Consider the following 13526-nt stretch of genomic DNA (forward strand, 5'->3'; position numbering starts at 1 on the left):
TCAGGGGATGAATGTACTCTACCGTGGAAGGCTCAACACAGAACATATTGGCTTGACTGGGACGGCCATCCCTCCGCAGTATACCCACTAGAAACTCGATCAGTATTAGCACAGCTGTCAAGGAGGGACGGTACGTGATATTGAAGAGACTTCAAGAAGACGAAGTGTAAAATCAGATAGAAAGGTATCCAGAATCCGAGAACGCCAACTATTTCCTCACACTCAAGTAGTACGGATATCAAATGAGAACATCGACAAATGAACATTACAGGGAAAAAAAGAAAGAATGAAAACGAAAGAAAGTCCGAAAAGGAAGTTAGACAAACGACTGATCCGAGATGTTTCAATAGGACGTGTTCTCAACGTCATATGTACCATCACCAAATTTAAAATCTTGTGAAGCGCGAGCTTGAACAACCCGTAGCCTCGCCAGCCCGATAGTAGGCAGCGCATTTCTCAGTGCCCGCTGAGCAATAACAGTGAGACCACATGGGATTGGATTGGTTGTTTTCCATGTCTATACCTTCTCTTCTGTCCCGGTCATTGGGACGTCTTGGGAAGACTCGCGGATAGGCTGCTTCACATCAGGCGGAAACGACGACGCATTGTGCGACTCGGGCTGTTTAGCTTCGTTCTGGGGCTTGCCGTCGGGCCGCTTCTTGCCCAACCGCTCGCACCAAAGCTCCGCGCTAACGAGCGTATCATTCACCACTCCGCTCACCTGCGCCATCATGTCTAGACCTTCCTGCGCCAGAACCAAGATGCGATGAGCGCCGATCGTGGCGTCAGAGGATGCCGCACTCGAATCCGGTGGAGGGTTCGACGTCGAAGCTACCTGGAACCGATGCGGCAGGGAAGTAAGGTGTCGGCGGACTAAGTTCCGGGCATTCTCCGGCAGCGCGCCTCCGGCATACTTGGAGACGACATCTACAACCTGCTTCAAGGTTGATAAGACGTCCTCCCTGACAGCCTGGATACGCTGGGACAGCAAGGAGGTATCCTGGCTAGTATCGTTATCCTTCTTGGCATTATCCCATTCCTTCAGGGCGCCCTGCAAGGCCACGATGGCTTTGCCCAGCCGTCCGTTTGCCCATCGCAACCAGGTCAAACAATACTGCAAGCTGCGGAGGGACTCCTCGCTCATGGCAACACCCAATCCCGAGGTGGAAATCACCAATCGACTTTGCCAGGTGGGGTTCGGTCGGGAAGAATTTGGCCGACCAACCTCCTCGTAGCTGGGCGACGTCTGGTCGTCATACGGCGGGAGGGGCTCGCCCATGGACAGGTCGGAGGAGCTACGCCCGCGACGAGACGGCATTGTTTCGTCAGAGCCCTTCTCCAGATCTACTTCGGTTGGATGTTTGTCCCCGCTCACTTTGCGACGCTTCGACCGTTTGGGATCAGTTGAGCCAGATCCACGACGCTGCAGCGCCCAACGAAGGCCGCTCTCGACTCCGGTTTTGCGGCCAACCGTCCCAACGGTATTGGCGACGGGGGAGCCAATGTTACGTTCGAGGAACTCTGCTCCCGATTTGAAACGAGGTGAGTATGATTTAGAGCTGGCGTACGCTGAGACGGATCCGTTGATCGCAGAGGATATCAGAGGATGGGTCGAGGTAAGCAACGATAAGAGGGGTTCGGGTTGCGGTTTGGAGTCAGAACTGGAGGTTTGTTGCGACACGTTGCGAGGAGGTTGACCGTACTCTGGGACGGCTCTTAATTAGCATACTTGAGCGATCTCAGGAAGCGAGCACCTAGATGAAACGAAGCAGGACCAAAACGGCATACCCGTACGGAGCCCTTCCAGGGCCTGCGCCGCCTCAATATCATCCATGGAGAGAACACTAGTAGCTCGACGTGAGCGATCCTCCGCCACTGTGGTGTTATCAACATCCATCATGGAGGAAGAAACATTCTGCACAGAAGAATAGTCGGATGGAGGAGCGGGGAGGGTCGAGGTAGTCTGAGGTTTGCCGCTGTTGGCCGTGTTTCGGAGTGAGGAGACGGACGAATCGTTCGGCGTTGAAATGGCGCCTGAACGATTGTCCATGGAGGTCTAAAACCGGCTAGTAAGGATCCAGATGTTTAGACGAGCAGTTTGGGGGGGAGCGATTTAGCTCTATTGAATTTGGAGAAGGGACGATCCCTTGAGAAGCGCGCACTAGACTAAGAAAAGACTAAAAGGAAGAGGTTGAGAAGGGAAATTAATTGATCGAGTCAGTGACGGGACTTCGTCTCTCTCATGTGCTCTTCACGTGAAAAATACCAACCCAGCAAACCAAAAAAAAATTAAAGAAAAATAAAAAAATAAAAAAAATAAATAGAGGGACCGACCCCAGTTGACCGGCAAACTACACGGCAAATGAAGGCCAAGTCTCCAATACTATCTTTCCTCAAAGAAAAATAAAAGACCGATTTATTCTTAGAACTTCTGGTCAGCACGGCTGATGGTTACGTTCTTGCACTTCTCGTGTTTAAAATATCATTGGTACTAACTGTAGAGTGATATTGGACTTTCCCCCCCAATTACTACCCATGAATAATTAATATATTCCACCAGACCGCTCGGAGCATCAACTCCCCATGCGACCTGGAAGGTAGAACTACACCATGTAACCGTGAGATGCATGAACTTATGAAGTAATCGACAGACATTCCAAGCGAATGCAACTTACCCCATTCTAATCACATGCCGAGCAGCTCGGATGTGGAAGAATCTCTCAACAACCAACTAAACAACACACTAAACCTTCTTCCCAGTGCCGGATGGGGACGTTTGCCGTCGTGGAGGGCACTGTAATTGGGGTTCCAGCATAAATTACCAAGGTTAGATCCAGACCCAACATCTGACATCCAACATGATTCATGATTTGCTTCCGCTTTTCAGCCTGGGGCAAAATCGTGACATGTGATTTCCACCTGAAAGAAAAAAGGCGACAATTAGCCGCTTGACCGCCTTCTCGATGCAGCGTCAGACACGTCAGGTTTCGTCAAAGCGTCTCCACTCCCGCGAACCAAAGCAAAGGTCCCAACAACTTTGCATGAATTGACCGCCTTCCTGACTCGCTGTGATACGTCAACCCGGCATCCAATGTCGTCCCGGTTAGGAAGATCCCAGGAGAATGCACGTGTGCACGGTGATGACCCTGGGGATCTTTGATCTACTGCTTCAATGAGGCAGCTCGAGTCTCCTCAAGGTCGTGTCCCTTAAAGGAGCTCGTTCTTCATCATGATAATATCCCCTGAATGCACCCCTGTTCCCACCATCCCTTTGAACATTATTAGAAACTATTATAATGGCTGCACTTAAAGTAACCGACTACAGAAATACCCATGTTTGCTAAACCGAATCCCTGTTTGCAGATCCTCCCAGCCGCTGGCCATGGTGCACTGTGCACACTGCACAGAGACGCAAAATTCTAGAAAAGAAGTACCGACGACCCACGTCCACTAGTCGAATGGCGATCCCATCTTGTGGAGGTCCCGTCCCACACTGGACACTGCAATACCGATGATAGATCACCCATCATGGATTTTCCCCAATTCGTAGTGCCAAAGCTCTTGCAAATCGACTTCGATTCTATCTGCAACGATGAAGCCTTTTTGTCGTATCTTGCGAATAGTGCCCAACACTTTCTCCTGTACATGACTCTGAAAAACGTGGGCTCCGGCCATGCGGAGAGGGAATAACAGGAGAACGGCCGGGATATATGTATCCGAGAGAAGACTTTGAGACAGACCTAAAATTGTAGCGACGTGTTTGTCGACTGCACTCTGGTTAAGCTGAGGGATGATCCGTGTCATCCAGCATGAATATAAAGTAAAATTTCTGCAATGATATAAAAGAAGAGCTTGGTGAACGACGACGGCCAATTGGCTAAAAGACTCTCGGGGCAACCTTTCCAACTGGCTTCCTTCTTGCCAATTGAGAATCGTTTCTTCGATCTCGAGTCCTTCTAGGGCAAGAGCGTCCAATCTGGGATCAAGGGATCTCAATTTTTGAGGAATGCTTTCAATTGTGTCGAAAAGCCTAGAAAGCTTAGCGGCATCCACCGTTCAAGTCAGTAAAATTGACCTGCCTTTTAGCAAATGTAGAAGTTTGTATCATGAACATAAGAATTTTCTTCATGGGATCTGGCCAGCTTTCTCGCGTCAGACCCCACAGCCAATCGTCTGGAAGAAGGGTAATATCGTCGCCATAAAGAATGGCTCTGTTGGTCTCTAGAATCCAAAAAGCATCAATCAAGTTCTTTGTGGGCAACGAAAGCGAATCTGTATGTTCCAACAGGAGCAGCGTTTTGGATGTACCGAAAACCATGTGATTTGCAAACGAGTTGCCGGAATTTTCAGCCATCAACTGCGAGAATGGTTAGGGGAATTTGCGATTCCATGAATATAATCATACCTCAAAAAGACCATGAAGAAATGTGCTCCAAAGCACATCATCTCTAAAGACTGGATTTGCCGTCGAGATTGCTGAATGCAGAACTTGTAATGATCTACCACAAGCCCGGAACGCAACTTGCCGAGGAGACTCAAATTCGCCATATGATCTGATAGAGCCTTTCCTACCGGCATCCAAAGCTCTGATGGCGATAGCAATGTGCAACAGCAAAGGGTATCTGCCAATGACAGTAACTATGTCTGCATTCGTGGCAGCAAAGCCTTTGCTAAAGTGGCATCGCTGAAGGAAGGATGCGAAATGATCTAGATATATGGCATCATCATGCTTCCGCACTTGCATGGGAATCGTATAAGACAACGCATATCCTGAGGCATGGACGAATTTCACTCGTGTCTGCTCTGGCCGCTGTGGCGCACAAATTTCCTTTGTCCGTATGCATCTTTCGCAGGGGTGACCTCCGTCGCACTGTATATTGTGTAAGTTTGGCTGATCTCATCTCATTGAGACAAAGTGCTGGTTGCTCAAACCTTTACCCGTCGGTTCGCACAAGGCTGACAGCGCGTTGTCTTTTTGCGCTTGTCCAGAGGCCCGAGGGTACGTCTAGTAATTTCGCTTGGTCTACACATAGCTTTGCTGTCATGGTTTAAATTTATCATAAAATATCCAACTGCGCCTGGAAAACTCGGGGGCCTTGCTGACAGTACAGAACCCTTGCCGGCCCACCCAACTTGGCCCACAGCCGCCTGTAATGAGGCAACAGTCTTAAGAGGTGGCAAGGAAAACCACGCAGTCCGACAGAAAATGATTACAATCCTCAATGCGAGCACGGAGCGTAGGTGGACGATGGTTTTCGAATAAAATGAAGCTTACTTTATCGCATATTAGCTGATTCTCGGCGAATCTCCGATTGAGAGTTGCGAGTTTAATTGTTGCATTATTAAGAATATGAGATTCAACACTAAACGATGATTGCGTAGCTGAGCGAAGCGTAGCAAGCATTATAGGGGTAATAATAAAACTGATTCCTAGATAAGTTCAGTACATTGCAATACCTAGATTCCTAGATCATCTTAATACGTTGCAATGCCTAGATTTCTAGATCAATTGAATACATTACACTGTCTGTTTAGGTAAGGTAAGTGATCGAGAGAGACAATATAAGTAGCGCTATTGATTCTGATAGGTAGTCTAGGTAATGCAATGTGTTTAGATTATCTAAAAGTCTAGCTAGGATAATCAATTTAAACCGAGCAATTTGGTAAGTTCAGACAAGATCAACTAATATTCAGGTCATGGGATTCAACCGCTGGGCAAGCCATCCTGCCAGTTCCTTGAGCTGGCTTCCCTAATAGAAACAACCCCCAAGCCGTTTTGACGCAAATGTCTCAACCATGATCCCATGATGTAGAAGCAGCTTAGGCTTGGATGTTGAAGTATTCAGTGACAACTCTAGTACGCAATTCAGGAGCAAAATAATCATACCCAACCATGACATTGCAGTTGTTCACATAGGCAGTGACAGGGATAGCTCCCTGATACATAATATTCCACTGATGTGATTTATCCTTAGCTTCCGCACCTGATTTGAAGCCGAATCCGGAAAAGGCTACTTACAGCTGCTACGAGGTCCTCATTGAATCGTCGCCGGACCAGTCCGCCAAAAACAGCACCATGCCAGACTAGTATATCTTCAGGGAACAAAGGAAAGCCCGAGTTAACGAATCCCTTCCATACAGTTGTCTTGTTGGATTTGTGGCTAGAGGTGGTCAAAGTGTTCTCCACCAAATTTTCCTTGGTAGTGTTTGCGTAATTGAAGAAGGACGAGGCCAGGCTACCATCGAAGGCTTCATCAACACGAACGAAATTCTGAGATGGCGAATTATAGATGAAACCATTCGTGATGTGTGTCAGGTTTTGATTCCTGTTGCTCTGTTAGTTTGACAACAGAAGTAGGGCACATCAGTATTTGTCGCCTACCACTTGTGCTGAATAAAGCTGGCCTCAAACTTAGCCTTTATGATAGGAGGATCTGGCTGTTTGAACCCATAAGAGAATTCGATCACCGAAGAAGGGAATGGACGGCAACTTGAAGCTCTCACTGGCAGCATGCCAGCGGCAAGCGACACGGCGAGTAGTTGAAGGAAGCGCATGATTTGAGTGGTGAGGACTGACGACTAATGAAGACAGAGGACTCTGGAAAGGAAGAAAGTAGTTTCTGTGAAGGACTGTCCTTGTCCACTTTATACTTCCACAAAGCGGACATGGGCATGGATGTGAGGACCGTTCTGGAGAACCGAACTTTCATCTGCCCCGAGACGCGCTCAATAGATACTGGTTTAGGACACCGAGACTTAGGCAACAACCCAAAGGAAGTACTGCGATGTGGCCAGAGCCATGAGTTTCTAATCATAGCCTGACTGAGTGTAGGCTGTGAGTGCGCTCAATTATTGCCCGTTTTAGTGCGTTGCCGGCGCGTCCAGTGGGGACGCAACCCTTTTTGGCTTGATCGACTCCTCAATGATAGCATTTTAACTCATTGTTCGCAACTCAAGGCTATCTGGCCGCAAGAAATAGCATTGAAGTCTTAGGTTAATGAATGTATGTTATGATGGAACTACTACGAAGTGGAGCTTTTTGTGGGGCAAGTAATAATTAAGATGGCACTTAGCCGTTTTGGGTGGAAACCACGCTCGAATATTTCCCAAAATGGTCAAGTTCCCATGAATCTAGAAGGCGCTTAGCTGCTTGGGGAAGTATTCCTGATGAGTCGCAGGACCATCTCATGATATTACGAAAGGGCTAGTCACAACATGTTATACTTATCCAGAAGCTTCTCCAAATCCAACATCTCGCTCAGAATCACCGACCAATACTGGTACTGGAATATGGCAACCGATATTTCGCAAATCAATGACTCGCGACTTTCCTCAAAGCGTCAGCTTGAGGACGGGTGATGTTTATGCGACTGTCAATGAATTGTACATTACCGATTCATCATCAACGACGAAAACAGAGACAGCTCCGATCCAGACAGAATGATCCTGCAATGGGAAAGACGGAGTAAGAAAAATGTATCGGCTGGTTCGTCAGCTTCAGGGCAATTTGTGCTCCTGTTGATTGATAGAGAGGCGCGGCGGAAGAGTCGCATTGCTACCATGACACCGGACAGTTTGGAGATCTTTGTCCGCAAGTCTTCGAACCTCGAGAACTTGCAGGCATTTTTTGATTAACGGAACCTGTAGTATCTACGAGGGTGCAGGATCCTCATGAAGCCTTGGAAATGTGGTTCACACGCAAACCCTTACGTTGGGGGCATGGGTCGCCTACCAGGAAAGATAGCTCAATAAAAGTCGAGAGAATTGGAGTAATTACATCCAAAGGAGTAGCATGATCTTGATGCTAGTAAACTCAAACCACATAGACAAGGTGGTGGAACGAAAGTCTGAGATAAAGTAGAAGTATGCATCACGCGCATTGAGGATTGCTTAGAAGTCGTTCATAGGGAAGGTATCTAGGACGGTGTCTCGGGTATCGCTGGCTTTGCTTTGCTCGATGGGTAAGGTCTCACGAGCCTTTGTGGGAAATGATAGATTCTGGTTATCTCCAACGGTAACTATGTATGTACAGCACTAGGAATAATATTTGATTGAGAATCTAAGGAAGACTAGAAGCACCGAGTGAAAGGCAGCAGACCAACATATCACTCCACGGAGAGATCATCGTCCCAGTCATAATACCCCCCAGAAAGTTGTGTTGCCTGAAGCATCGCTATCACATCTGCGCCTTCATATTCATTGCCATCGTCACTGTCTTCATCTTCCACCATGTCTCTGGCTGTCAACCTTGCGACCACCTTCTGATTAACCCGGTAACAAGCTAGAATTTCATTCACCACTGATCGTGACGGTACACTACTGGCTTTTAATTCGCAGAGTGTTTCTCCAAAGGCATATAGGACAAAGCTTGATTCGGGACGCTTCTTGTACAAGTACGAAGCGAGCAATTGGAGCCACGCATCGTTACTATATCGCCAGACAAGGATCATAGGGTGATCACCCTCGGGTGGTGGGATGGCTTTAGCCTGATCAGCGATCTCCAACGAGACAGCCGAGAATGAGTTTTCGCCAGTGACCGAGCGGGTCCATCTGTCGAAAAGATCATCAATTTCTTGGGCGACATTTTTCAAAATCACATGAAGTTGTCCACCTTCACGTCGGTCTTCCTCGGCCTGCTCCCGTGCCTCGTCCCACGGCTTGGTAAGATCTCTATCATGCTCGTACGTGGTCCCCGCTTTAGCTAATGACCCCTCCAATAGCCTTAGAACATTATCCTTCTCTTTCTGAGCAACTTCGAAGCGTAGATAGTCTATTATATTGGTGAGCTTGGGTCTTCGGCTGGGGTTCTTGTACGCAGGCACATCCCGTGCCCTAGGGCTAACCCTTTTGCGATATGCTCGCCACGCCTGTTCTGATAAGCGGGCCCCTCCTTTACGACCGTCCACCAAATGACTGAGGAGACAGGCGAGCTCTTTGGCATTCGGCGAGTCGATCGATTCGTCGTAGGATATCTTCTCGTGCTCGACAGTACACCTTCCCAGATTAGACATGGTTAGGTTGAACGTAAAAGTGCTTTGAAGAAACTCGTCCCATGAGTCAATATCTTTCATTGGCACGTTATGTTCCTCAAGACCAAAGTGCTCCGCAGGGTATTCCATGGTGGATAGGTCGGAATTACGAAACTTCTGGACAATATTTTGGTCCCAGCAAACCCACGTTGTATCACCGTCGTAATCACCACCGGATAACATGTGCGCCAGTGGCGTTGTCCCAACAGTAGGGAAAACGATAACATCTTTGAAATGCCGGAGCTCTGGCTTCCACACAGCTCTTCGTCGCTGGATATCAGACGGCACATGTGCGGGGAGCCGAGCTACAAGAACGTCCATACCGTCGAGTAGATTGTCTTCGAATTGGCCTTCAGGATCACGCCAGTTACTGGAGAAGCCAAAGTGAACTTCATCCTCTTTCAGGACCCCATATGGGTCTGCGATGCAAAAAGCATAGGTGGAAAGAGGTACTTCAATATGCAGTTGTTCTACATATTGATCTAGCAGACCTATTAGACATTTCCTCAGACGCTTCCGAAGAGGGCGGAAAGTTCGAGGTGCAAAGCCTGCCTCTGTCAGTCGAACAACAGCCTCCACATCGTCGGCCATCCATTCCTCCATGCGTCTGACCTTGTGAAGCATTGCAGCGCTACTGCTTTCTGCTGATGGCTTCATCTTTTGTATTAGACTGCGACAGAGAACGGGACTGTCTGACTGGACGACAGTAGCAAAGTCTTCATATACCGCTCTGATCCCAGCTCGTGTGAGACCGGCGACGTATTCTTTAATATGCCCTCCGTGCTCTAGAATAGCCAGAAGTTGGGTGTTCAGGTCCACCGTATGTAAGGGCTTGGACCATTTTACAACTTCAAATGTGAGCTTCTCTTCATCTACAGGCTCTTGCCAACCCGCCGGGTGCGGCTTGATTTTCAACTGCGAATCAGATATCTGAATCCACACGTCACTCTCTGTTGAGATAGTAGAGTTGTGCTTATCTACCATCCACAGACCCTTAGCCCCAGCAATTCTGCCCTGAAATGCACTAGGGGTGGCTCCAGTAATGCCTAAAGAGTCACATATCCGGCTGGCTAGACTCCTAGACATCAGCGCGCAACCATCATTCATTACCGGTGTGCCTTCGGGTTCTTCTAGAGGAAGAATCTGCGATGGCTTCAAGGCAACAGTCGCGAAGGTCTTCGAAAGCCCCAATGAGATACGCTGGAACAGTTTGCAGTTTGCCTGCTTTATATTATCGTCTCGCGACATATGCCAGTTGAGCAGGGAGTCCAAGCTCATGGGGGTGTGGCTCTCACTATTTTGTCTCGCGAGAGGTATGGGAGGTATGTGCGTGTTCTTATCAAAGTCCACGCCATCAATCGCGAAGAAGTCCACCCTGAACTTCGGCTCTGCCTTCACTTTGCGTTTCGACTTGACCTCTTCTACAAAGAAGGGCTTCCATATCCTTCCCAGACACCGGTGAACATTCTGTGTCAGCCATAGGGCTATACTTTCTCGCAGCAGAGAAGGGTCCGATGGCAATGGGAAATGGCGCGGGGGGCGCGACGGCGCAGGCATTGTCAAGCTAAGAAATCTGTCTGATCCAAAACGGCGATGGAATCGACATGTCCTCTCGGTCTTCAGTGGATTCAAGTTCATCTTGAAAATGCCTGGTTCATGTTCGCTGCACCATTCTAGATCGCCCGTAAGGACAACCACTTCTGAATGCTTATCTGTCTTAAAGCTCCCAATAGCAGAATCCCAAGCTTTCGTGGTCGGCTTTTCTGGGAGTGGCTTCCCATTGCGTTGGTTGTGGCCCTTGATCCATTCCCAGAAGCCATCGCGTGTTTTGAAGGATATGCTGTTACCAGCCAGCATGCGGTCAGAGGAAATATTCCAGGCTCTACCTATCCTCTCCAACTCGTACCGATATCGTAAGGGTATTGAGCCCGGAAAGGAATATGTTTGCGCAAATGGCCCGTAGTGAAGGAGGTCATCTATCAGTCGCTGCTCAACAGATTCGGGAGGCTCATGAACAATAGTCTCGTCCATGAGTTGTGACCTTTCAAGTGCCATTTTCAGCTCCTGGCTGAGCATATGATTCACCACCGAATCTTCGTAGTCCGAGTCACACATGGGCTCAGTAGCGTCCGTAATGGTTGATATAAACGAGGTATCAAATCGGTCATCGCGAGAATCAAAAATAGATGACGGCTCGGTGGTTGTGAAACTAACGTTTGGGTCGTCCTGTGTAGGTGGCACTGCATCGTATCGTCGAACCTTGTCAGGTGCCGTTAACCTTTGGACAAATGCGGATGGTCCCCTTGTAGCATTAACTTTAGGGCTTTTGAAAACCTGAGCTGGCCCTGGATCTACACTACACCCCTCCCCATCATTGACCAGATCAAACGCGTCCTCCAGAGTAGATCCCTGCACAGGATTGTTTACCGGAGAATTTGGGGCAGTGCAGAATTCGTCCTCCTCCTCAGACATCCTTCTTTTCAACCCTTTCGATGGGCTTGATTGTTCTGTGGCTTTTTCAGGGATCCCATCAAGTCCTTTGAAGAAAGGTGAGTAGGAACCCTTGGTCAAGATATACAATTCATCCCTGATCAGTTTTGCTAAGTGTATGAGACGCTCGTCTCGCTCCGACTCGGACACACTAGCATAACTTTTATTTGTACACGGATCTCTTTTTGAGCGATTATTTGGAGGAAAGTCGCCATTGGACCACTCTGGTCGGGATGCCACCCACTCCTCGAAGTTGTTGAGAGTCTCATTTATGTTGGCATTCCGGTCGTAGTGAAGCCGTTTGATGCCCAAATGCACGCGCCATCTGAGCGACTTTCTATCAGGCTCAAGAGATGGTGAGTGAATCTTTGGGTTAGGGATATCTAAACCAAATTGCTCGTTAAGTTTGTCGATCAATTGGAATAAATCCTTCCCTCTCTTAGGGGTGTGAGGAAACGCCATATCCTTCAAGTGGGGCCCCTAGAGAGTTAATTTATTCTCCCTCTTGCTAAGCTATGATGGCGTATCAGATGTAGAACCATATTGCCATGTTTCGATTGAGGTAGGCACTGGACCTGTTGATTTCAGGGGACGAACACTTCAAGCACATATAAACAACCACACAATGGATATATTCAAAAGTATTGTTAGAGCTATCGCGAGACCAATTCTTACTCCATAACCTCTCAGTCTGGGAGCAGTAATCGATACCCCGGAATGGAATGTACGAAGGAAGACAGAATATCCAGCCTCGCCCGAGACGTAGTGCAAAGCAGATATGGAGGGGGCAGGAAAAAAGTACTGTACCTCCAGCGTTTGGAGCTCCACGCTTCAACGAATCACGTTGACGCTGGTGGCGCCTTAGTACCCGCTAAAGTCTTAGCACTAGACTGTTAAGTATATCACTCGACTGACAGTTTTCCTAATTTATTTTATTGCATCCCGTGTGTTGCCCAGTGTGAACCTACTCTGCCCCACTGCCAAGACAAGCTGGGCGTCGAATTTCAGACAATGACCGTTACTGTTGCTGAGTAGAATTAGACAAGTAGTAGGACATGGAGACGCCCTGAGAAGCAAAGTTGCTTGGGGGAACAGCTGAGTGATATCTATTATCACACCTGTTTCTGCACCCTCTCAGAAGGTAGACCTTTCCCTTTTTTTCTGGGGGGGCTGTTTTAGGGTTATGTCCCCTATATCTGCCTTCAGGCACTTCTACTACAGAGCAGTCTGAGCAGGTAGGCAGGCAGATTAGGAAGATTGAGTAATTCAACCAATCTCGATAATCTAACCAGGTAAGTAGGTAGATAATCAGTTCAGGCATGTCAAGTAATCTATGTACATGCATAGATAGATTGGAAGAATAAGCAGTTTTGGAAACTGACTAGTCCAAGCAGAGCGGTAACATCATATATTGAATCGGTCTGGTTACCGAATGGCTTTGCCAGCAATCGGTGTCTTCGGCTTTTCGCCTTGTACGACCGAGTTTGGGCCCTGTCTATTCAGGGATTATGCATTCGGCAGCCGAATCGATAGATCACTTAGCATAGAGCACGTTCCTCCTTTGTGTGTTAGGGAATTTCAGGAATTAACCCCTTCATTCAGTATCCTACCAATTTTGAGATGATGGATGCCTTCCTAGCGAATCATCTACATGCCTTCATCGATCTCAGGTAAATATCTCCAGCAATGCTGAGTCAAAGGTTCAAGCTCACATGTGTGATATTACTTGCGAAACCGGGATCATGGCACTGGCGGCGATCTGAGTACTGTGAGTCCATTCTGGGTCATCAAGTATAACGATCGCCAGCTCTTCCCTGCGGGAAACTACGCAACTCAGTCATTAAGCGGAGCGGGTATCAAGTCGTGTATCGAAAGAGCCGGGATATGGTTCGGAACGAGAATATTGTGGTTTGGCACACTTTTGGCTTCACCCACCATCCACGTGTAGAAGACTTCCCAGTCATGCCGGCTGAGATTGCTCAAGTACGCCTTGTTCCGTACAATTTC

At 48.0% G+C, this 13526-nt stretch overlaps 4 protein-coding genes across 4 annotated transcripts; all 4 read right to left on the minus strand.

Annotated features, from left to right (window-relative positions):
* Positions 1-517: 517 nt before the first annotated feature.
* F9C07_2075368 (clock controled protein (Ccg-8)) lies at positions 518-2050 on the minus strand (the record flags this gene model as incomplete). The annotated part of the gene is made up of 2 exons (XM_041294399.2): positions 518-1704; positions 1789-2050. The coding sequence occupies 2 exons, from the start codon at positions 2048-2050 to the stop codon at positions 518-520; spliced, it is 1449 nt and encodes a 482-aa protein (XP_041148633.2).
* Positions 2051-2858: 808 nt separating this feature from the next.
* On the minus strand, positions 2859-4955 carry F9C07_1820677 (uncharacterized protein). Its single transcript, XM_071508413.1, has 3 exons — positions 4406-4955; positions 4080-4357; positions 2859-4030 (listed from the first exon to the last, which is right to left on the minus strand). The coding sequence occupies exons 1-3, from the start codon at positions 4742-4744 to the stop codon at positions 3520-3522; spliced, it is 1128 nt and encodes a 375-aa protein (XP_071368018.1). The 5' UTR covers positions 4745-4955; the 3' UTR covers positions 2859-3519.
* A 485-nt stretch (positions 4956-5440) lies between these two features.
* F9C07_1819696 (uncharacterized protein) lies at positions 5441-6971 on the minus strand. Its single transcript, XM_041287048.2, has 3 exons — positions 6383-6971; positions 6020-6326; positions 5441-5955 (listed from the first exon to the last, which is right to left on the minus strand). Exons 1-3 carry the CDS (start codon positions 6553-6555, stop codon positions 5821-5823), a joined length of 615 nt encoding a protein of 204 aa, XP_041148632.1. The 5' UTR covers positions 6556-6971; the 3' UTR covers positions 5441-5820.
* Positions 6972-8105: 1134 nt separating this feature from the next.
* Positions 8106-11981, minus strand: F9C07_2236243 (RNA-directed RNA polymerase; the record flags this gene model as incomplete). Its single annotated transcript, XM_041286938.1, has 1 exon — positions 8106-11981. The coding sequence occupies one exon, from the start codon at positions 11979-11981 to the stop codon at positions 8106-8108; it is 3876 nt and encodes a 1291-aa protein (XP_041148631.1).
* Positions 11982-13526: the final 1545 nt, after the last annotated feature.

This window comes from Aspergillus flavus, chromosome 6 (genome assembly GCF_009017415.1).
Source record: "Aspergillus flavus chromosome 6, complete sequence".
Classification (NCBI taxonomy): Eukaryota; Fungi; Ascomycota; class Eurotiomycetes; order Eurotiales; family Aspergillaceae; genus Aspergillus; species Aspergillus flavus.